Here is a 26,434-nt window from a genome sequence, read left to right as displayed (position 1 = left end):
ATATGAAGCATTCTCGAGTAAGAAATGTTACCAAGAGATGTTTTGGGATGAAAACTTAGATGGGGTATTATGAGAGAACTACGTGGTACCCAATTAAGACCAAATGTAGATATTTCAGCGTGTGCCTTACTTCATAATTTTATAAGGTCTAATATGAGAATAGATCCAATAGAGGCAAAAGTAGGTGAAAATGGAGAAAACCTGGAATTTTTTTTTAGAAATCAATTAGCCAATGAAATGTCTAATGATTGGCAAAACTCTAGGAACCTTTAGTCATTTACATTTTAGAATTTTATATTTGTTTTTCGTTGTAATGTATCCATTTGACTTGGCTTTTTATGTTTGCGTTAATCCGTTTTTATAATATTCCATCGATTTGGTTGTTGCCATGTTCATGTAGTTCAATTATAATATCATATTTCTTGTATTGATTTATTTTAAAACTTTGACAAAGCATGTAGGTTAAGCATAATGGGTTCAAATGCTCAAGTGAAACATTTAGCTTCCAAAAGCTAAATGTTTCAAGTCCTCGCCCCATTAGCCTGTTGGTGTCTTATATATACTAGTCTATAACCTGTGCGATGCACGGATTTCTTTTAACATTCGTAGTTTTTAATAATATATTTTATAATATAATTTTCAATAGTTGAAAAATAAATCGAAAAATATAATAAATTATAACAATATATGTTTTATAATAATTTGAGACTTGACTAAAAATAATAATATAAAATAATATGTTGTTAAAATAAAGAATATAAAGTTTAAATATAATAAACTGTTGACGGGGTTCGAACCCTGAATCAATGAGAGCAGTTTAAATATTAATAAAATAATATTTATTATTGTATCCAATGATTCTCATTTTTCTTTCTGACTTTAGATATGACGATTGTTATCGAGTAAATGACTAACAATAGAGGGTGTTTTACATAGATATATAGATATATAGACTCCCGGCGCCGCCATCGTGGAAGCCTATTCCCCCTTGCATATTCTACGTATAAATACCTCATTGATCACGCACCATCACCATTAAATCAAATACGAGTTTCTGCCTATAATATTTTACGTCCAGACAGACATGCCTAAGGCCAAGCCCGTGGTATATAAAGTTAAAGTTAGAGATGCCATTACTTATATTCTCATCAAAGACCACCCCTGCAGGGTCCCTTCTTTATTATGTATTGTGTATATATACTTACATGTTCATACAATCAATCTTTGTTCATCATATATTACTTCTAATATTATTATTTGTTTAGGGTTTTGTTCACTGCTTGTTTTTTGTCGATCGCCTTCCTGTTGATTTTCTTTTAGGGTTTTCTGTATCTATATATTATCCTCTCCATCTTGGAGGGGTTTTCCCTAATTTATTAATTAAAATTAAGTTTATCTTAAGTTTTGGTTTCTTTTTCCTGTATGGGATTTGGGGATGATTTTTTATTCTTGACATTTTTATGTAGATTCTACAAATTACAACTCCAGTTGCTAATGAAAACAACCTGTTCGTTGCCATCGACATCTTCAGCGGGAAAGTGTTCAAAGCTATTTTCCCCCTATTCGGCACTTGTCTTGTATGCTTTAACATTTATCTTTAAACTTTTATTTTGTGATATTCCTTGGTTCCAAAGTTTAATTTACACTTATTTGCTCTCTTTTTTCTGATAATTATTTGTGCTTTTGTGTTACAGGTCCCTCGTGTCACCCATACTGACTATCAGCTTGTTGATATATCTGACACTGACCCATATGTACATTCCCTGCCTCTTATTGCATTCATAATTTTTTCCTTTCTTTTTGACTCGTTAAAGCCTTGTTTCCTTATACGACGTACTAATCAAACATATATATGTTGTAGGTGACCGTGCTTGATGACAAAGGGAACATAAAGGATGATCTAGAGCGTCCAACTGACAAGGCTCTCCTTTCAAAGGTTAGTCGATATAATGATAGTTTGCTGGTTTACTTTCTCTTGTCCTGCATGTTCATGTCATCTTATCAAATATGTGGTTGTTTCCTAAATCATGGGTGCGTTCATACTACATGTCATTGGATTTTTTAATTCTAACAAGATACTTGAAGCAGATAAACTCTGGAATCATAGAGAGGAAAGATGTGTATGTGACTGTCGTGTCTGCCCTGGGAAAGGAGAAGATCATTGCTTCAAACATATTGGACCCAGAGTAACTTTGACATTTCTTCATCGACATTATTGTGAAAACTTGAACAATAAAATAATTTTCACGAGCCATATCCAATATTCAAATTTTGAAAATTTGCTTTGGCTTTTGCTTGATTTAATTTTATGTTAAGGATATGACTTTGTCAATTTGTGCGTAATATAGTCCCACAAGGACAATGGTTGTCCTACAGGCTACTACTATATATAATATAAGCAGTATGTTTTCATATTTTCTGTGGCAAAAAGGTGCAGCAATTACTAGCATATTCTTTTACAGTTTGAAGATGCAAGTATAAAACATATGATAAAGTTGGTTTGCAATATAAGGTTTAGGAGATATGTAAAGTAAGCTGTGAAAAGGATGAAAGGGGATGTACAACTAATTCTTATAGCTACTTGGGTTATGAGATTAGCTAGAAACCCGATTATGTATAAAATAATTTCCTCTCTCTAGCTAGCTGATGATAGATATGTGTGCATATACAGATACTCAATTAAAGAGTTAGTTGTAAATACTGTTTTTGTAGAGAAAGAAGAATAAGAAGTTCATCTTCAAATACTAGGCTTTCTTTACAGTACATTTTTATAAACTCTCATTAATATGCATCAGCACCCATAAGCGTTAACTGCTTCCCACAGAAACTTGAGGCCAGCTGGTAGGCTCCAGTGTAATAGTCTTGAGTGTGGTTACATGTGCCTTGTAGAAGGACAAGCTCCTGCTAACTCAAATTCTGTTTCTTGCGAAGGTCTCATAAAATTGGAGAAAAGGCTGCTCATATAAGTTTGAGGCAGCCTGGGAAACTGATTGTATTCCAGCTGAAACTGTAAGCCAGCGTAGAAACTAACTCATCCATGGATAGCATGAATGGTCGATTATCCCTTCGGATTACTGAACTGAGATGTGCCAATATTTTTTTATAGAATAATCACATTAGGAGAAGGTACAATATATATTTTATTAATAAGATTAAATATCCTTATGGATTTAGTTGACTTAAATATTAAGAGTGGTCAAAACAAGTGATGAACTTTGGTTGGCTTGAATTTAATTTGTGAGAGGAAGAGAGGTTATGTTTTCTGACTCCCAATAATACCTCAAGGCAAATACATAACTAAATATTATGGATCCTTTGTTTGTATGGTTCACTATAATCTCACATTAAGTATGTTTAAAACCACCACTATGCACTTTTTTACAACAGTGCTACATTTCTGATTTGCTTGTGAAGAGTACAAACGATAGCATTAAACAAAGTCAGAACATTTTTTTAAACTCTGGACATTCTTTTCAATGAGAGTCGGCCTCCGTTTTCAGATCTAGAGTTTTAATCACCCCTTCTCTTTTCCATCTACAATTCCCTTTTATTATTTAATCATTTTCACTCTTCCATCTTCTCTTTTATTTTATTGTTTTTTCAAAATTTCGAATAAACTTTTTTTATGGGTGTGATCTAATCCTTTTGGGTGAGATCTTTCTTGTACCTTGTTATCAAGGTTGTCCCAAATTTTTTTGGTGTCAGTATGTTTTGTTTAAAGTATTTGTTTTTGTTGGTGTTGATTCCGCTGGAAAGGATTTATATGATTTTTTGACAGATCTGGATTTCTTGCATCGAAACTGAGATGGTGAATATTACAAGTGCTTACTTTTCACAACACAAGATTGTTCATAATTTGGGGGCATTTGTTCCTCCGGTTTTAGTTGATGTAACTAAAAATTCTGAATATTGGGCTACAGATGGCATTAATGTGACGGTCAATTGTGATGCTGCTATCTTCAGGGTTGGTGTTGGGTGGATTGCTGGGAAAGTTATTATAAGCCTTTTTATTTTAAAGAATATTAATCTATTTGTTAAACAATCTGAAAACAAGACGACTACTTGTTTAGTTCGTTTATTTGTTTCCCAATCAGGTTGTATTATCAGTTCGGAGGTCTGTTCCGACTGTTTTTGGTATTTTAATGAATGCATTCTATTTTGTTTGTCAAAAAAAAAAGCCAACCTCAACCAGTTTGATCGTGTTACAGTTTCTATACCACATCTTTATCGAAGAATCGACCATTTCGATGTTTGGGGTGATTTTACTGGAGGACGTCTATCATCTAATTATGCCTATGTTTATTGTAAATCTTTTCTTCTATAAACATTATGTGCAATGACGTGACTTGACATCTTTATAATATTTCATTTGAGTTGTTGGGATGCCATTGACCAAATAAGGTGTCATGGATTGCTATCTTGGGGTATCAAAAGTTGACATCAAATAAAATAAGATGTCAACTTATTTGTTGTTCTAATAATGTATGCTTATGTTATATACTTTTTTTGTTAAGTTAGTGAAATTGTCATTGGTGGAGTGTTTTGTGAAAAAAGTGCGCCAAAAAATTGATCCCTGAGAGAGAGAATATTTTTTATAATGTGATAAAGCTGCCCTTCAACCGTGTCAACCTAAGGAGATGCTCTAATAATATTACAGCTCATTCACAAGCTTAGTTAGCTCTTTCCAGTATGATGCATATGTATTGCTCGAGCATGATGCTCTTCTAATGAAGATCATTTGTCAGTATTAAAAAAAAATAGCTTTGCATACTATGTTGTCGAGATGCCCCAGTTTTCTTAGATTTAGGTATTTTTTAACGTAATAATGTGTATAATATATTAATTCCGAAGTTAAATTTTTATCACTACTAGAAAATCAGCATTAGACATCGCACATTAGACATCAGTCAGAAAAGTCACTGATGTTAAAAGCTTTTTTTACATCACATAAAAAAAAAGTGATGTCTTTTTGGTATGTTTACATCAGCTTTTGAGTAAAATGATGTCTAAGTTGTTCTTTTAAAAACTACGTCACATCAGTTAACATATAAACCGATGTCCAATTTCTTTTTAACATCGGTTGATATAATAACCGATGTCTAAGCTCAATTTTAAAAAATTAGAGCCCGCTGCTTCTCCCTTTTGCTCCGCGCCCTTAGCCAAATTCCCCCCCCCCCTTAGTATATTTCCCTATCCCGCCTATTCACTCATTCACTTTAATAACATTATAACATAAAATTAAAAATAAATCAAAATCAAAACAAAAACAAAAAATTATAATCTCCACAAAAATAAAAACTCATTCACTCATCCCCCTTTCTCTCTCGACTGCTAAACCTAGAACTCTCAAATGTATGCTTACTATCTTTCCCCCTTTTCGATTAGACCTTGAATCTCCAATTAAACCTCTCAATTTCTTCAACTTTCTAAACCTAGAACTCATTTGTTTCAAATTTTATGACAGATTCGAAGATTAAGGAGTTAAGTGTGTTCATTGAAGTTTAAGGTGAGAAGTAGAGTTTCTTGGAGCTAAATCTTGTAGCTAAGGGTTTATTAAAGCTTAAATCTCGGAGCTAATTAAGTTGGATTTTGGTCTTAGAGTTTGTTGCTGTGTTTTTTGGGATTTTGGAGCTTGCTTTGTTAGGTATATTCTTCTTTACATATCTATTTATATATGTTTGGGTTGCATGATATATTTGTGTAGTTGTATGTATGCATGTGAAATTGAAATGTGTAGTTGTTGCATGTGTAGTTGTATGTGTAGTTAAAATACAGATTTACATGTAATAACAAGTGCTTGTATATATTTGTGTTTGTGTTGTTTGTAAATATATTTGTGTTTGGGGCTTGTTGTTGTAAATAGCATGGTTTATGAGTGAATATAGGAATTTTATATTGATTATACTAGGTAGTAAATGTACTATAGTATATAGTAAATTAATATGTTATTTGACAATCAGGTAGTTTGAGAATAACATGGACAAATCTTGGATTTTCAAAGATAGGGACACACTTGACTATGAAATCGAGGTAGAAGAGTTTTTGATATTTGCCGAGGAAAATGCTAGTGATCCTAAAAGAATCCCCTGCCCCTGTAAAAGATGTGCTAACTTCAAAAAATTTGCAGTTAAGATTATCAGGGGACATTTATATGAAAATGGTTTTAGTCTGGGGTACCTTGATTGGATTTGGCATACACAAGGGTCTGCAAGTAGGTCATCAGTTAATAGAAATCCACATATAAACAAATTATAACTCCTTTACCAGAAGCATCAAATTTGCTATATACACACTTGTCTGCTTGGTTAAGAAAATAACCATTAGACAAGACCACATTATCAAATTTATCATGCCAATCCTTCGGTGCTTGTTTTAGTTCATAAAGTGATTTCTTCAACTTACACACCTTGTTCTCATAACCAGGCGTAACAAACCCTTCATGTTGTTTCATATAAATCTCTTCATCCAATTCACCATTCAAGAATGCAGTTTTCACATCCATTTGATGAATGACAAGGTTGTGTATAGCAATAAGTTCTATTAACAACCTAATAGTGGAAGTCCTAGCAACAGGAGCATAAGTATCAAAATAATCAATCCCTTCTTTTTGTCTAAAGCCTTGGATAACCAATCTAGCTTTAAACTTATCTATTGTACCGTCCACCTTCATTTTTCTTTTGAAGATCCATCTGTTTCCCAATGCTTTACAGCCAGGGGGAGATCACTCAATTCCCATGTATTATTATTAATGATAGAATCCATCTCATCCTGGATAGCTTCTTTCCAGAATGCAACATCCCTTGATGCCATAGCTTCACTAAAAGTTTTTGGATCATCCTCAATAATAAAACAATATTGGTATTGATATTCAATTTCATCTCTAGAACCTTCAACTAGATAAAGATGAGAACCATCTCCAAAAGACTTCACTTTTCTAGCTCTAGTGCTTCTCCTTGGTTCAGACGGTCCATGAACATCTTCAGTAGAAACTGAGTTCCTACTATAAGAATTCTAAAGCATGTCCTTTGGCCTAGGCATAGACGTAAATCTGTTTTCATCAAAGATAGCATCTCTTGACTCAATAATCAAGTTCACAGACACATAGTCATTTGATTCTAACACATAAAATCTATATGCGATGGAATGCTCATCATAACCAACAAAAATACAATCTATACCTCGTTCACCCAAGTTTTTTTTTTCAGTGAGTCTTACAACTGCTCTACATCCCCAAACTCTTAGAAAACTCAATTTTTGTGACTCTTTGTACCAAAGTTCATAAGGGGTAATCTTATTTCTCTTACTAGGAATTCGATTCAATAAATAACAGGCTGTTAATATAGCCTCACCCCAATAACCCTCACTCAAACCCGAGTAGGATAAAAAGGAATTAACCATTTCTTTCAAAGTCCTATTCTTTCTTTTTGCCATGCCATTTTGTTGTGGTGTATAAGGAGCCGTGGTTTGATGTATTATACCAGTAGATCGAAAATATACCGGATCATAATACTCCCCTCCTCTATCAGTACGTAGATTTCTAATCATGGTACTCTGATGTAGCTCTACTTCTTCTTTATATATTTTAAAGAAGTCAACAACTTCATCCCTTGCATGCAACAAATATACATAACAATATCTAGAAGCATTATCAATAAAAGTAACTTCATACTTTTTATTTCCTAATGATGGTGTAGAATAAAAATCACATAAATTACTATGTATTAGTTCTAATACATCAGACACCCTATTAGCATCTTTAAAGGGCAGTCTAGTTATCTTTGTCAACATGCATGTTTTACATTTTTCATTGTTTAAATCAATAGCAGGTATGAGACTCATTTTAGACATATCCTTTATTCTTTAATAATGTACATGTCCTATTCTAGCATGCCATAATTCTGATTTATTCAAACTATTGCTAGTACTAGTAGAAGCCATACAAGCAGATTCTTTATTAAATGGAGTATTTACATTCAACATAAACATACCATTACATAAATAGCCAAAGCCAACAAAATTACCATGTTTTGACAAGATATGCTTGTCACTTTCATAAACTTGTTTATATCCATGATTATTTAATACAATACCAGACAAAATATTCTTTCGAATCCCCGGAACATACAACACATTATTTAATAATATACATTTTCCAGAAGTAAAAACTAGCTTGACATTTCCTAGTCATTTGATCGGTTCAGTTGCAACATTTGCCATCTTTAAGATAGATCCATCTTCGATTGGTTGAAAGTTTATGAACCAACGAAGATCTTTACATACATGACTCGTTGCTCCTGAATCAATCCACCAAGCAACATTATCATCCTGCACATAAAATGCCTCAGATATTAGTGATACATAATTCTGACAAGAATTATAATTTTATATTAAAATCTGACCTTGTTGCTTTTTTGGATCCTTGGATCCACTTGGACCAGCATTTTTCTTTTCCTGCTTGCCTTTACCAACCCGACAATCCTTCTTAAAATGTCCGGGTTTGCCACACTTCTAACATGCCATCTTAGGCTTTTTGTTGGAAGAATTGTGGTTTCCTTTAAACTTCCGGTTATCACCCTTGCCATCCTTAGAATTCTTAGAAGGTCCACCATCTTCAACCATATTTACAGAAGAATCACCGACTTGGTTCTTGCCCTTAGTATTATTATCAATTTCTTGAGTTCTCAAAGCCTCTTTAATTCTAAAGTGACTTCCAAGTTCAACCAGCGTCATATCATCTTTATTATGTTTCAAGATGTGTTTAAAATCCTTCCATGATGGTGGCAGTTTGTCTATAACACCATAAACAGAGATAGATTCATCCATCTTCAAATTGTGTTGAACAAACTGTCCCAGAATCCTTAATAATTTATTGTATTGTTCCATCACCAGTCTAGAATCGACCATTTTATAGTTCATAAAATTACTGACCAGAAACTTCTTATTAGAAGCATCTTCTGTCATGTACTTGGATTCAAGAGAATCCCACAATTCTTTCGCTGAATCAACATTTTGGTATACATAGAAAAGGGAATCAGACATACCGTTCAAGATGTGACCGCGGCAGATATAATCATTGCTTTCCCATTTGTAACGCTTCCTTGTTTGTTCAATAGTTTCGTTCCCAATCACTTCTGGCATGGGGGTACTCAGAACATACACAACCTTCAGCATGGTCAACAGAAAATGCATCTTCTTCTGCCATCTTCTAAAATCCTGACCCTCAAACTTGTCTAGTTTTGTAAACTTGCTTGTCATATCTTTTGCAGATTCTCCGTTTGTCATCTTCAGAAAAAAATATAACTTTAATCTATTTTGGGAAAAAATTAGTAGTAACTTGGACTTTTCTGAAGTCGTGTGAACACTATCAGATTGAAGTTATTTGTGGTTCACCCAAATAAATCAATCGGATAAAGTCAGAAATTCTGCAAGAAGAGAGAATGTGTTTTTGTTGTGAATTTCAAGAAAATGAACCAACCCTAAAATTGATCAATGCAAAACCTATATATGGATGTCAGCATACGTGTCTTTCCCCAACAGACACATCTCAGCCTTTTGCCAATAGACATATCTCAGTCTAACAGTCATGGCTAAAACTAACAGACACATCTTATTTCAACAGGTGTGGTTGCTGCAATGGACATGTCTCATAAATAATAATACCAAAATCACAATAAACTCGAATAAAGCGTGCACTCCGCACTCTACCGACTTGTTCAATTTAATATATGATTATATTGATCAACTAGTCAATCCAATTACACTAAAATATCCAAAAAACAGTAGTTGTGGCACCAGGTGACAGTAACATGACTTTTATATTGGCTACCGTAGAATTGGGTAAACAACCAAACAGAACAGAGATGTGTTTCCTGTAGCTATCAGGCGATTTCAGAGACTTGGTTTTGCTAACCAGTTCCCATACCTTTGATGACGGGAAACTACTTCTACAGTGCCCTTGTATCCACCAGAAAAGAGATCAAAGATGAGATCAAGTGATCTGAAGCGTTAGATTGGTTCTACATTATTAATACAAAGCTGATCCCCGTATTTAATTGATGGTTTACTTTTGTCCACCTCATTTTGTATATATAATGAATACTAAATTCAAAGATCCCCAAAAATACCAAGTTCGACCAAATCTGGTCGAAATTACTAAGCTAAATTCGACCAGATTTGGTCGAAATAAGTACGCTAAATTCAACCAAATTCGGTAAAATTTAATAAGCACTAGATTTTTAAAAAACAGCAGCAGAATGTCGCATAATGCATTTTGTTGCTCAATAAATTTTTTGTATTTTTGTAAATTTTTACTAACTTTTCCATAATGTGATTTCATAAAATAATAACGGACACAATATTAATTTTTGTTTACTAATATTAAAATTAAATAAATATGTAAAATAAATTTGATAATACAACAATTTCTATCCTTTAGTAACATATTGAAAATCAAATATTATAAAAATTAATTCACCCAAATGATAAACAAATATGAAAAAATAATGAATAAACTTAAATTGTTTTATATACATGAACTAATTAATACTAGTATTATTTCATTTCTAAGGTTCCAGAAATGAATTTGCCTGAGGTGATGTCATAAACTCTCATCGGAGGTGATGGAGATGAACTCGCCGAAATTATTGTGAAATGGTGAACTCCCCGGAATTGGTATGAATCAGATGAATTCACCGGAATTGGTTTAAATTAATTCTCCCTTTGGAGAAATACAATTACACGAGGTTGAGTTGGAGAGATGTGTGTATATATATTATATATATTTTACTGGAATATACAAAATGTATGAGTGTGTATGTAGTTTTTTGACTAATTTGGCTTATAGCCTTACAAATGAGTATTTGTTCTCAACAATTCTCGAGGTGAGCCAGGATCGAACCCAGATCTGGGATGACAGAGGATAAGCCCTTTACCACTTGAGCTATCCAACCGTGCTCGAGAGTGTATGTAGTTAGAGAGTAAGATTGAGTATAAATGTTAATTTTTTTTATAAGAGAATGAAATTGAATGAGGAATATAAAGAGAAAGAAACGAGGGTTAAAGATTGAGGTTGAAAGATTGACCAGTATTTCTTACTAAGGTTTAATATATAAGTATATTATTTTTTATGTACACTCTTCATTTTTGACAATCTTCTCATTCGTATAGTAGATTTACTCAAAACAATTTTTTTTTAAAAAAAATAAATAATATAACCCTAATTCATACATTAAACTTCATGTTTAGATATGAAAACTTGTTCTTCATAATTATTTAATTGAAGATTTTTTTATCACATTGATAGCATATTCTGTAAATTTATATTTAAGCATATGTATTCTTGATATAACTATTTTTTTGTATTTGTTCTAACCAATTAGATTTTTTTTTAAATTTTTATAAGATAAAACACAAATAAAAATCAAAGCAAAAGATACCTATCAAAGATGAAACCAAAGCTTCAAAAGAGGGATGATCAATTCAAAACGGCTTACTGAGAGTTACAAACTAAACATGATTAAATACAAAAGAACACAAAGACTACAGAGACTTTAAGTGCCAACTAAATGCACAGTAAATGCACACATTCAATTTTATGCACAAAGATCAAGTACATTGTAACCGTTGGTTTATATGTTTTCACAAACAAATTAACGCGGTTATAGTACTATTGTATATAAGTAATATACAATTACAATACATTTGTATCTTTTTTTGGATATTTTTGTAATTTCTTATATTTAAAGTTCATTCAAATTAGTTTTATTCTACCGCGGATTTGGGCCATTATTTTAAAATTAATAATTAACAACCCTTAAATTTTATATATCTCAACGCCTATTCATATTTTATTACTATATTTATTTAAAGTTGAAATTATGTTACATGAAAATATAATATTCAGTTTGCCAAATAACCGTTTTCTTAGAGATTTACACTTCTTTTCTTAATTATAATTTTTTTGGGTTGTTCTCAGCTTTTTCATTATAAATGAACTAAAATTTATTTAAACGGATCTTCACCCAAAATTTGAACGCCTTAGCGTAACGGACACATTGACTAGTATATATATATATATATATTTCTAAATATTTTTTTAAATAATGAAAGTGTCCTTCAATTTAAATTTTTTCTTTGCATGATATGTACTAACCATTTAAAATATAAAATCAATTTTTTTAAAAAATTAGAAATTTTCAACTGATTTCGATCGAATTTAGCTATATTCTACCATTTTTGGTCGAATTTAATAAAAAACTTTTGGTGCTTTTCCTTCGGCGACAAATTTGTTATTTTCATTCATTTTGAAAAAGGCGGGATATTTCTCGCCCAAACCATTTACTAAATTCGACCAAAAATGGTCGAATTTATATTCCAAAATTCAAGTTATTAGCGGGAAGTTTCCCTTTTTTTTGGCAGAGTACTAAATTCAACTGAATAAAAAATCAGTCGATTTAGCTGCTAAATTCGACCACATAAAAAATCAGTCAAGTATCAGTTTGACTAGTACAACTAACTAGTGTTTAGTCCTAAATTGGTGTTTCGATTTTTTCAAAAATATTTTTCATCGATTCAACCGTATGGATGTTAATAGATATATATATTAGTGATATAACCAAAGTTTCAGATCAAAATAATTTTATCTGGTTGTCATTTTAACAGTCAGACATCAGTTTGACTAGTACATCTAACTAGTGTTTAGTCCTGAATTGGTATTCGATTTATTTAAAAATATTTTTCATCGATACAACCGTATGTATATTAATAGATTTATATATTAGTGATATAACCAAAGTTTCATATCAAAATAATTTTATTTGATTTGTCATTTTAACAATCAGATATCAGTTTGACTAGTATAACTAAGTAGTGCTTAGTCCTGAATCGGTGTTTCGATTTTTTTAAAAATATTTTTCATCGATCCAACCGTATGGATGCCAATAAATATACTCACTCCGTCCCTCTCAATTGTTATCAATTTTAAGAGAGTGTTCGACACAGATTTTAAGATGAATAAAAAGTAAAGTTCTATAACTTTTTTATTTTTTTTTTGAATAAAAGTTTAAACATTCTATTTTCATTCATATTTTTTTTAAAAAAAAAAGTTATAGAACTATACTTTATATTTATCTTAAAATACGTGCCGAACACTTTTTCAGAAACAATAACAATGGGTCGGGACTGAGGGAGTATATATTAGTGATATAACCAAAGTTTCAGACAAAAATAGTTTTATTTGGTTTGCCATTTTAAAATTCAAGCAACAGTTTGACCAGTACAATTAACTAGCATCAATTTTAATTTTTATCAAATAAAGAAATTTGAAAATTCTTTTAGCGCACAATTTATTTTTTCAAGAACTAAATTTTTTTATTTGGATAACGTTTATTCTCTCCTATATTCATAATTTCAAAATATTCACTAACATTTAAATAAGTTTTTTTATTGAAAAATAAAATTTTGAAAAATCCTAAATACAACTGAAATCCATTGATATATATATTCGAAAAGGGCGGAAAATTTCCCTCACTTTTTTCGAATATTTTAAAAGTGTGGGTAAATTTCCCTCCATTTTGAAATATAAAATTTGACCGAAATCAGTTGTATTTAGGAGTGTCAAATCAATTACTTTGCGAGAAAATTCCTTCCACTTTTTTATTAGGGCTAAATTCGACCGAAAAAAATTTGGTCGAAAATTTCAACCGTTTTCGGTTAAAATTGGTTGTAAATTCGACCGTTTGAATTCGACCGAGGCCGGTCAAATTTAGCCGTGTCCAAGGAATTGGACCGCATGCTGTCAAATTTAACCACAGTCGAATCAGTTGTATTTAAACTTGTTTTATTGTAGTGTTGGTTCAAGGGTCAAGATTGTATTTATATAAATTTCCGTGGGGATGAGCATAAGGGGAACCTGCCCCGGAATATAGGCAACTATATTATTACATATTAACCCAACAAGAACTACAAGAAAAATGTCAATAGACAATAATTATGCACTGATGTAAAAAATGCAAAAAATCGATATTTTCGTGGGTGTAGTAAAAGATTCATGTTTTTCACATCAATTCTACACCGATACGAAACACCATATAATACATCGTCTCTAAATATATAACCGATGTATTAGATATGCAAAGACATTGGTTAGTAACTGATGCGAAAAATAAGAAACGATGTCAATTGTATCTATACAACAACATTTCTATAAATATAAATGATGTATTAGACATAATAAGATGTCAGTCATTAACCAATGTTGATGATTATAATTTTAAGTATTATATATATATATATATAGGGGGCTACTGATGTGGATCTCTCCACAAATAAAGAAAGAAGAAGAAGAAAAGAGATAAGAGAAGAAGAGGATATTTCAAAAGAACACGATCAATCCAGAAACGTGAACTTTGAATCTCAAATTGCTTAGATCAATCCAGAAACTAAGTAATTCGAATCTAACCTTCAAAACAATCCAGTAATTGAAGTTTAGAGGGAAGAAAAACTACTCATAGTTTATCTCAAAATAAAAGTTTTATATCATCCATTGTCTCTCTTAAAAGATTACATTAGAAGGGTATTTATAGGCTTAGACAATAACCCAAACCCAATAGAATTCCGAGAGAAATTCAATATCAGCTTGAATTAGCCAATATCTGAATCCTTCTAGTAAACAAATTTAAAAACCAAATCCGAATAGAAAAAAGACAAAAATCAAATCCAAATAGGAAAATAAAATCCTAAGTGCTTAAAACAAGAAAAACCCTTTCAAGTGAAAGGTAAAAACTTGCAAGCAAAATTCGAATTAATAATTATATAATAATCAGCTACTTGTCCAACTTCATGCATCGCTCCTTGATTCTTTGTTGTCCAAGTAAGCTACATAACCCATGTTTGCATTCTCTCCAATTGAACATGACAATTAGTACACATAGCCAAATCCCAATTAACATATTCATTACTTGATCCTCATCGGCTACTCTAATAAAAATCATTTTAGAATAGAAACTCTAGAAACCAAATAATTTTTTCAGGGTCAGAGGTCTAGCTTTATCCGCCAATAGAAATCTGTGTCAGAGGTCCCAACATCTTTCAGGGTCACTTCAAAGATGAAGTGCAGACTTGAGTTGCTCTCTGAAAGTAAATTAGACAATAATACCATCGAGGAAAATTTTAAATAGCCAGTACATTATATCACAGCTCATTCTTTCATTCTACTGATTATGGAAGAGAAGTATTTGATGCAGACATACGGTTGGCTGCATACCAGAGACATTAGCTTGTGGTTACCTGAGGGGGGATTAAGATTATCGATAGGCAAGCCTGCCATCGTCTACCATAATATTGCTTAATTATAGCTGCTCAAGAACTCAATGTACAATTGTAAGATTTTCAACATCGTGTATTGAGCTGACACTAGTAAGTGATCAAATTGAAGAAAGGATATGAGATTTAACATTGTTGAGCAAAGTTTACAATTTACACAAGTATATCTAATCTTGAATAAAAGCGTAGTGATTACCTTAGCCTTGTCAAAATTTAAAACTAAAAAATTAACATTATTTCAGTAAGCTCCACTAATCCAAAACTTCATACATTGGCTGTAGTCACTGAATTTAATGATAAGTAGATTGGGTACTACCCATTTGAGATACTATCATACCATGAATCAAATTCGTTATCCCAGAAGTACAATATAATATTGGCTCACTGAAGTACGTAGTTTGTTGTAGTTTTGTTGCAGCTAGCAGTAGCACTATATATATTAGGTTAAGCTAATTTCTAGGACAATTGGGCAAAAGCATCCTATTCTATACACATGCCAAAAAAGTGTTTGAACACCTAATCAAAATCACATTGTTAAACCAGAATATATAAGACACAAAATAAAGATATATTTTGTCATATGACATGGTAAAAAAATCCATGAATTACCGCAAGAGACAAATATTTAATCATATTTTTTTAGTATCCCATGGAAGGTGCTTCAAGGGACAGTCTCCAAAATCTCATATTTAGTATTATACTCGTTATCATTTTCATTTTCAGATGCATAATAATATTCAAACTCATCTGTGAAATTTGTGTCTTCTTCCGTGAAATCTGAGTCTTCATCCGAGTCTTCATCAGTGAAATCATTTGAATGTTCATCACAATTCCAATTGACTTTTACTAGGATCTGACCATCAACTATACATGAATCGGTTTCTTCTGTTTTAGGAGTAAAGGTGGCAGTGCCATTGTAACTACAACCATCACAAAAGAGATTTATGTCCACATACAGCTCAGAGTCCAATGGCACGCCTACACGTGATTTGGACAGTGGAATCAGACCATTCCGTCGTACTTCTATTGCGGTGTCAGAATTTTGGGAGAAGAGATAGCTTGTACAAGCGAGATGGTCAAATTTGCTGTTCGTAGTCTTAACAAGCCCCCTAACAGTAGCTGTGGCATCAGGTGAAAGTGACAGTAACATAACTTTTATATTGGCTACTGTAGCATTGGGGAAACAACCTAATAGAATGGAGATATGTCCCATGTAGCTATCAGGCGATCTCAGAATTGGGTTCTCTAACCAATTCCCAGAATTTGGATAATAGGCAACTACATCTTCAGTGCCCTTGAATTTACCAGAAAAGAGATCATAGTTGAGATCAAGTGATGTGAAGGGGTAGATTGGTCCTACATCCTCAATACATAGCTGATCCCCGTGTTTAATTGATGGTTTACCTTCGTCAACCTCAGTTTCATAATATAAATAATAGAGAGTGTTGTTAGCCTCTATACAGATTGTACCAATCTGATCCTTAGGCTTTACCAGAGAACTGCCTAGGTATGTCACCGAATATACCTCCAGTATGGAGATTCCCTCCAAGCTCTAGAAAAATACAAAAAATATGCTGATCAGATAGTCTACACATCAATCAATCTTTAAAGGCAAAGAAAAATCACAAAATACACAATCTCAGCGATTTTAAAATAACAGTAAAAACAACAACAAATAATAATAATAATTTCGATATCAATCAATACAAAGCCCTAAAGAAGGGAATACAAATAACACAACAACACATGAAACACTGCAATCTTTTTCAGACATGGATATATATATACATATATATATATATATATATCATGATATGTCAATCAATTGAAAACATTAAAAGTACGTAACTAGCTTATGAAAAAGAAGCAGCAAACAAAACCCTAATTAAAAGGGAGGGAGATATAAAAAAAGGATGAATATATGGACACATTATTACATACATTAGGTGCGAGGGTCTTGCAAGCTTCTTCATCCGCCTCAGACGACTCATAAGCCATGGGGTCTTTAATTAGAGAACAATAAATCGATCGCACAAAACAAAAGTTTGGATGGTTGGTTTGGGACAGGGCGGCGTTGGCCTTATGTAGGGATTTGGTTTTGTTCTTTTTGCTTGTGGCTCAATTCTAGGAAGGCCTGAGTTTATTTATTCATTAAAAGACACGTGAATTTTATCGGTGTCTAGCCCAATTATACCGGTGCGTAATAAATTCAGATTGGACTTGAATTTATAAATATTTGTTCAGATTCGATCCGGATTCGAATTAAAATTTCTATTATTTACTCATATTCGACTTGAATTCGAATACAAATACTCTTATATGATTCGGTTCGACTCGATTATGCACCGAATTACTCGTTTTTTTATATTCGGATTCGAATTCGTCTAAAATAATACTAAAAAATTAAGAATATTCGAATATATTAAGTACAAAATTAAAACGTGATCATTTTTTAAGGATTTAATTTTAATATATATGCATGACATGTAATCTATACTATTATATTGAAGACGAAACATTAAAAGTTTGGTTGTTGGTTGTTGGTCGTATTATTATATTTAAAATATGACACTTAATATTATATTTAAAACAAAACACCTAAAATTACTCGCCTTTCAATTCTATTATATTTAAAATATGACACTTATATTATGACACTTAATATTATATTTAAAATAGGACACCTAAAATTAATCGCCTACATTCTATTATATTTATAATAGGACACTTATAATATATATTTCTAACTATACTATTATATTAAAGACGAAACATTGAAAGTTTGGTTGTCGATCGTTGTTGACCGTTAGATTTATTTTTAAAAATTAGTATTTTTAAGACGTATAAGGTTCGAATCCTGCCGACAACATATTAAAATTATATAAAAAAATAGTATTTTTAAGAGTTATAATCAAAATTAGAATTTATAATATATATGATAAAAACAACCGTGCATCGCACGGGTTATATACTAGTATGTATTATGAACATAATTAACGAAATCAAATCGAATATCTTTAATACATACATATTTAAGTACTCTGAAATTATTTGAACTACTATATATATATAAATATGACTGAATATCAGAATGATGAAATTCGACTCGATGTGTGTTCGAATTTTGAAGTGGGATTCAAATTCGCTCATTTTGTATATGAATACGAATTATATTTGTTTTCGGCCCTAATCTTGTTCATGCTTGGAGTCGGCTGAGCTCGTTGCCGCTTGCCCGTAAAAGTGACGACAATTCAACAATATTTTTTTTTTCATTTTTTAACAATTAAGTTATAAATTTAATATTATATATATGTATAATATTCAGTGTGTTATAAAATAGTATAATTGTTTATAACGTTTCGTCTCTTTTATAAAATAGTGAAGATAGATAAAAATATTTATAATTATATTTTTAATGTCAAATTAATTATGGCCTCGTTTGTTTCGTTGTAATTGGGCTAATTAACTCAAAGTTCCTTGAAAATAAAATAAAATTGTGTTTGGTTTAAAAAATATAAAAATAAACACGATAATTTCTAATACCTGTGTATTTCAAGTTACCCCAAAACACGGTAACTTAGTTACTGCCATGAGGCGTGGTCACTCCAAATCCACAGTATGTCTACCGCCTCAATCAGTCCAATAAAATCGGGCGCCAATAAATGTATCCATTGCCGCCAATTCCCCCCTCTACTAATTATCTATATATATATTCTTACCTACAATTAATCTTTATTTGAGACATCTGTAACACAGCTGAATCAAGGGTTTGAGAATCAAGGGTTTTAAGGATTATCATCAATCTCTTCAGGTATTCACATGTATCAGTTTCCTCGATAAAAGTACTTGATCAGGCTAATATTATGACATCATATTATTTTGCAATTGTCTTTTTATTCATATATCATCAGTTCTCTAGTCTTTTGTTGTAGTATAGGTTTCTTTTCCATTTGACCTTTCTTTAATATATTACACGCAACCATTAGATATCAAACTGTAATTGAGTTTTATATTTTGATTTTATTTTCTATTGTAGTTTCTTTGTGACTGATCTACATAAATGTGCAGAATGCCATTAACTAAGAAGAAACAAACTGTTACAGCATGTGTTGCGATATATAATGAGATGATTAAAAAGATTATGGAGATTTTGATTGAAATTCTGCATAGTTCTGTTTGGTTAAATCTTAAAGTACCGGGACCGATAAATTTTCTTTTGGCGACTCTATTGAAGATAGACTTCAGGCAAATTTTTTGAACATTAAATTCATATTCAAATTAGCGACCAAGTATGTATAGACAATGTTATAATGAACATAAATTATTTGACAATTTGTACGGGATGCTTAGAGATATTGAGGGTTAAAAGGTAATCGAAATATGGATCCAAGTGAAATGATCTCTTTATTTCTCTACATACTTGCACATAATAAAAAACAAAATAATTCAAGTTTTTTAGAAGAAGTGCAAAAACGGTATCACGTCACTTTACGTGTGTTCTTAATACTGTTCTTAAACGCTACGATCATCTTCTTAAGAAGTCAGAACCGATCACAGAAAATTGCATGAATTCAAACCGGAGAATTTAAAGGTAAATATTTTCTGATTAGGATACTTTACTATACTAATTAGCTTACACAATTATGTTTTGACTTGTATAAATTATTTTTACAGAATTGTTTGGGTGCATTAGACTTTACACACGTGAAAGTGCGTGTTCGTGAAAATGACAAAGTTAGATACAGAAATAGAATAAGAGATATATCCACTAATGTTCTCGGTGTATGCTCAAAAAATTTGTAATTTATTTATATACTACCTGGTTGGGAGGGATCAGTTCATGATAATAGAGTACTTCGAGATGCTCTTTCACGAACAAATCCTTTGAAGGTTCTTCAGGGTAATTATATAGGAATTTATTATACCAGGAAATAATGAAAAGAGTACTCCATTTTTATTTCTTACAAGTTATGGTTAGTTTGTGTTAGAGACTAATACATTATTGGTTGTTTTAGGATGCTATTATTTATGTGATGCTGCCTATATGAATTACGAAGGATTCCTGACCCCTTTTAGAAACCAACGATATCATCTGAATGAATGGAGAAATGGTCGACAACCTACAACACCAGAAGAGTTTTTTAATATGAAGCATTCTCGAGTAAGAAATGTTACCAAGAGATGTTTTGGGATGTTAAAACTTAGATGGGGTATTATGAGAGATACTACGTGGTACCCAATTAAGACCAAATGTAGAATTATTTCAGCGTGTGCCTTACTTCATAATTTTATAAGGTCTAATATGAGAATAGATCCAATAGAGGCAAAAGTAGGTGAAAATGGAGAAAACCTGGAATTTTTTTTAGAAATCAATTAGCCAATGAAATGTCTAATGATTGGCAAAACTCTAGGAACCTTTAGTCATTTACATTTTAGAATTTTATATTTGTTTTTCGTTGTAATGTATCCATTTGACTTGGCTTTTTATGTTTGCGTTAATCCGTTTTTATAATATTCCATCGATTTGGTTGTTGCCATGTTCATGTAGTTCAATTATAATATCATATTTCTTGTATTTGATTTATTTTAAAACTTTGACAAAGCATGTAGGTTAAGCATAATGGGTTCAAATGCTCAAGTGAAACATTTAGCTTCCAAAAGCTAAATGTTTCAAGTCCTCGCCCCATTAGCCTGTTGGTGTCTTATATATACTAGTCTATAACCTGTGCGATGCACGGATTTCTTTTAACATTCGATAGTTTTTAATAATATATTTTATAATATATTTTCAATAGTTGAAAAATAAATCGAAAAATATAATAAATTATAACAATATATGTTTTATAATAATTTGAGACTTGACTAAAATAAATAATATAAAATAATATGTTGTTAAAATAAAGAATATAAAAGTTTAAATATAATAAACTGTTGACGGGGTTCGAACCCTGAATCAATGAGAGCAGTTTAAATATTAATAAAATAATATTTTATTATTGTATCCAATGATTCTCATTTTTCTTTCTGACTTTAGATATGACGATTGTTATCGAGTAAATGACTAACAAATAGAGGGTGTTTTACATAGATATATAGATATATAGACTCCCGGCGCCGCCATCGTGGAAGCCTATTCCCCCTTGCATATTCTACGTATAAATACCTCATTGATCACGCAACCATCACCATTAAATCAAATACGAGTTTCTGCCTATAATATTTTACGGTCCAGACAGACATGCCTAAGGCCAAGCCCGTGGTATATAAAGTTAAAGTTAGAGATGCCATTACTTATATTCTCATCAAAGACCACCCCTGCAAGGTCCCTTCTTTATTATGTATTGTGTATATATACTTACATGTTCATACAATCAATCTTTGTTCATCATATATTTACTTCTAATATTATTATTTGTTTAGGGTTTTGTTCACTGCTTGTTTTTTGTCGATCGCCTTCCTGTTGATTTTCTTTTAGGGTTTTCTGTATCTATATATTATCCTCTCCATCTTGGAGGGGTTTTCCCTAATTTATTAATTAAAAATTAAGTGTATCTTAAGTTTTGGTTTCTTTTTCCTGTATGGGATTTGGGGATGATTTTTTATTCTTGACATTTTTATGTAGATTCTACAAATTACAACTCCAGTTGCTAATGAAAAACACCTGTTCGTTGCCATCGACATCTTCAGCGGGAAAGTGTTCAAAGCTATTTTCCCCCTATTCGGCACTTGTCTTGTATGCTTTAACATTTATCTTTAAACTTTTATTTTGTGATATTCCTTGGTTCCAAAGTTTAATTTACACTTATTTGCTCTCTTTTTTCTGATAATTATTTGTGCTTTTGTGTTACAGGTCCCTCGTGTCACCCATACTGACTATCAGCTTGTTGATATATCTGACACTGACCCATATGTACATTCCCTGCCTCTTATTGCATTCATAATTTTGTCCTTTCTTTTTGACTCGTTAAAGCCTTGTTTCCTTATACGACGTACTAATCAAACATATATATGTTGTAGGTGACCGTGCTTGATGACAAAGGGAACATAAAGGATGATCTAGAGCGTCCAACTGACAAGGCTCTCCTTTCAAAGGGTTAGTCGATATAATGATAGTTTGCTGGTTTACTTTCTCTTGTCCTTGCATGTTCATGTCATCTTATCCAAATATGTGGTGTTTTCCTAAATCATGGGTGCGTTCATACTACATGTCATTGGATTTTTTAATTCTAACAAGATACTTGAAGCAGATAAACTCTGGAATCATAGAGAGGAAAGATGTGTATGTGACTGTCGTGTCTGCCCTGGGAAAGGAGAAGATCATTGCTTCAAACATATTGGACCCAGAGTAACTTTGACATTTCTTCATCGACATTATTGTGAAAACTTGAACAATAAAATAATTTTCACGAGCCATATCCAATATTCAAATTTTGAAAATTTGCTTTGGCTTTTGCTTGATTTAATTTTATGTTAAGGATATGACTTTGTCAATTTGTGCGTAATATAGTCCCACAAGGACAATGGTTGTCCTACAGGCTACTACTATATAATATAAGCAGTATGTTTTCATATTTTCTGTGGCAAAAAGGTGCAGCAATTACTAGCATATTCTTTTACAGTTTGAAGATGCAAGTATAAAACATATGATAAAGTTGGTTTGCAATATAAGGTTTAGGAGATATGTAAAGTAAGCTGTGAAAAGGATGAAAGGGGATGTACAACTAATTCTTATAGCTACTTGGGTTATGAGATTAGCTAGAAACCCGATTATGTATAAAATAATTTCCTCTCTCTAGCTAGCTGATGATAGATATGTGTGCATATACAGATACTCAATTAAAGAGTTAGTTGTAAATACTGTTTTGTAGAGAAAGAAGAATAAGAAGTTCATCTTCAAATACTAGGCTTTCTTTACAGTACATTTTATAAACTCTCATTAATATGCATCAGCACCCATAAGCGTTAACTGCTTCCCACAGAAAACTTGAGGCCAGCTGGTAGGCTCCAGTGTAATAGTCTTGAGTGTGGTTACATGTGCCTTGTAGAAGGACAAGCTCCTGCTAACTCAAATTCTGTTTCTTGCGAAGGTCTCATAAAATTGGAGAAAAGGCTGCTCATATAAGTTTGAGGCAGCCTGGGAAACTGATTGTATTCCAGCTGAAACTGTAAGCCAGCGTAGAAACTAACTCATCCATGGATAGCAGTGAATGGTCGATTATCCCTTCGGATTACTGAACTGAGATGTGCCAATATTTTTTTATAGAATAATCACATTAGGAGAAGGTACAATATATATTTTATTAATAGATTAATATCCTTATGGATTTAGTTGACTTAAATATTAAGAGTGGTCAAAACAAGTGATGAACTTTGGTTGGCTTGAATTTAATTTGTGAGAGGAAGAGAGGTTATGTTTTCTGACTCCCAATAATACCTCAAGGCAAATACATAACTAAATATTATGGATCCTTTGTTTGTATGGTTCACTATAATCTCACATTAAGTATGTTTAAAACCACCACTATGCACTTTTTTACAACAGTGCTACATTTCTGATTTGCTTGTGAAGAGTACAAACGATAGCATTAAACAAAGTCAGAACATTTTTTTAAACTCTGGACATTCTTTTCAATGAGAGTCGGCCTCCGTTTTCAGATCTAGAGTTTTAATCACCCCTTCTCTTTTCCATCTACAATTCCCTTTTATTATTTAATCATTTTCACTCTTCCATCTTCTCTTTTATTTTATTGTTTTTTCAAAATTTCGAATAAACTTTTTTATGGGTGTGATCTAATCCTTTTTGGGTGAGATCTTTCTTGTACCTTGTTATCAAGGTTGTCCCAAATTTTTTTGGTGTCAGTATGTTTTGTTTAAAGTATTTGTTTTTGTTGGTGTTGATTCCGCTGGAAAGGATTTATATGATTTTTTGACAGATCTGGATTTCTTGCATCGAAACTGAGATGGTGAATATTACAAGTGCTTACTTTTCACAACACAAGATTGTTCATAATTTGGGGGCATTTGTTCCTCCGGTTTTAGTTGATGTAACTAAAAATTCTGAATATTGGGCTACAGATGGCATTAATGTGACGGTCAATTGTGATGCTGCTATCTTCAGGGTTGGTGTTGGGTGGATTGCTGGGAAAGTTATTATAAGCCTTTTTATTTTAAAGAATATTAATCTATTTGTTAAACAATCTGAAAACAAGACGACTACTTGTTTAGTTCGTTTATTTGTTTCCCAATCAGGTTGTATTATCAGTTCGGAGGTCTGTTCCGACTGTTTTGGTATTTTAATGAATGCATTCTATTTTGTTTGTCAAAAAAAAAAGCCAACCTCAACCAGTTTGATCGTGTTACAGTTTCTATACCACATCTTTATCGAAGAATCGACCATTTCGATGTTTGGGGTGATTTTACTGGAGGACGTCTATCATCTAATTATGCCTATGTTTATTGTAAATCTTTTCTTCTATAAACATTATGTGCAATGACGTGACTTGACATCTTTATTAATATTTCATTTGAGTTGTTGGGATGCCATTGACCAAATAAGGTGTCATGGATTGCTATCTTGGGGTATCAAAAGTTGACATCAAATAAAATAAGATGTCAACTTTATTTGTTGTTCTAATAATGTATGCTTATGTTATATACTTTTTTTGTTAAGTTAGTGAAATTGTCATTGGTGGAGTGTTTTGTGAAAAAAGTGCGCCAAAAAATTGATCCCTGAGAGAGAGAATATTTTTTATAATGTGATAAAGCTGCCCTTCAACCGTGTCAACCTAAGGAGATGCTCTAATAATATTACAGCTCATTCACAAGCTTAGTTAGCTCTTTCCAGTATGATGCATATGTATTGCTCGAGCATGATGCTCTTCTAATGAAGATCATTTGTCAGTATTAAAAAAAAATAGCTTTGCATACTATGTTGTCGAGATGCCCCAGTTTTCTTAGATTTAGGTATTTTTTAACGTATAATGTGTATAATATATTAATTCCGAAGTTAAATTTTTATCACTACTAGAAAATCAGCATTAGACATCGCACATTAGACATCAGTCAGAAAAGTCACTGATGTTAAAAGCTTTTTTTACATCACATAAAAAAAAAGTGATGTCTTTTTGGTATGTTTACATCAGCTTTTGAGTAAAATGATGTCTAAGTTGTTCTTTTAAAAACTACGTCACATCAGTTAACATATAAACCGATGTCCAATTTCTTTTTAACATCGGTTGATATAATAACCGATGTCTAAGCTCAATTTTAAAAAATTAGAGCCCGCTGCTTCTCCCTTTTGCTCCGCGCCCTTAGCCAAATTCCCCCCCCCCCCTTAGTATATTTCCCTATCCCGCCTATTCACTCATTCACTTTAATAACATTATAACATAAAATTAAAATAATCAAAATCAAAACAAAAACAAAAAATTATAATCTCCACAAAAATAAAAACTCATTCACTCATCCCCCTTTCTCTCTCGACTGCTAAACCTAGAACTCTCAAATGTATGCTTACTATCTTTCCCCCTTTTCGATTAGACCTTGAATCTCCAATTAAACCTCTCAATTTCTTCAACTTTCTAAACCTAGAACTCATTTGTTTCAAATTTTATGACAGATTCGAAGATTAAGGAGTTAAGTGTGTTCATTGAAGTTTAAGGTGAGAAGTAGAGTTTCTTGGAGCTAAATCTTGTAGCTAAGGGTTTATTAAAGCTTAAATCTCGGAGCTAATTAAGTTGGATTTTGGTCTTAGAGTTTGTTGCTGTGTTTTTTTGGGATTTTGGAGCTTGCTTTGTTAGGTATATTCTTCTTTACATATCTATTTATATATGTTTGGGTTGCATGATATATTTGTGTAGTTGTATGTATGCATGTGAATTGAAATGTGTAGTTGTTGCATGTGTAGTTGTATGTGTAGTTAAAATACAGATTTACATGTAATAACAAGTGCTTGTATATATTTGTGTTTGTGTTGTTTGTAAATATATTTGTGTTTGGGGCTTGTTGTTGTAAATAGCATGGTTTATGAGTGAATATAGGAATTTTATATTGATTATACTAGGTAGTAAATGTACTATAGTATATAGTAAATTAATATGTTATTTGACAATCA

At 31.9% G+C, this 26,434-nt stretch overlaps 2 protein-coding genes and 1 long non-coding RNA gene across 3 annotated transcripts; 2 read left to right on the top strand and 1 right to left on the bottom strand.

Annotated features, from left to right (window-relative positions):
- Positions 1-1,504: 1,504 nt before the first annotated feature.
- Positions 1,505-2,694, top strand: LOC141704665 (uncharacterized). Its single transcript, XR_012568029.1, has 4 exons — positions 1,505-1,577; positions 1,695-1,754; positions 1,862-1,936; positions 2,089-2,694. It is a non-coding gene; the product is annotated as an uncharacterized LOC141704665 (long non-coding RNA).
- A 13,174-nt stretch (positions 2,695-15,868) lies between these two features.
- Positions 15,869-17,418, bottom strand: LOC141704664 (uncharacterized). The gene is made up of 2 exons (XM_074507866.1): positions 17,263-17,418; positions 15,869-16,873 (listed from the first exon to the last, which is right to left on the bottom strand). The coding sequence occupies exons 1-2, from the start codon at positions 17,317-17,319 to the stop codon at positions 15,983-15,985; spliced, it is 948 nt and encodes a 315-aa protein (XP_074363967.1). The 5' UTR covers positions 17,320-17,418; the 3' UTR covers positions 15,869-15,982.
- Positions 17,419-21,553: 4,135 nt separating this feature from the next.
- On the top strand, positions 21,554-22,419 carry LOC141704663 (eukaryotic translation initiation factor 5A-4-like). Its single transcript, XM_074507865.1, has 4 exons — positions 21,554-21,643; positions 21,944-22,054; positions 22,172-22,231; positions 22,339-22,419. The coding sequence occupies exons 1-4, from the start codon at positions 21,560-21,562 to the stop codon at positions 22,417-22,419; spliced, it is 336 nt and encodes a 111-aa protein (XP_074363966.1). The 5' UTR covers positions 21,554-21,559.
- Positions 22,420-26,434: the final 4,015 nt, after the last annotated feature.

Source organism: Apium graveolens, unplaced genomic scaffold, assembly GCF_009905375.1.
Source record: "Apium graveolens cultivar Ventura unplaced genomic scaffold, ASM990537v1 ctg8091, whole genome shotgun sequence".
NCBI lineage: Eukaryota > Viridiplantae > Streptophyta > Magnoliopsida > Apiales > Apiaceae > Apium > Apium graveolens.
Note: the sequence above shows the minus strand (reverse complement) of the source record. Positions and strands in the feature narration are given on the sequence as shown.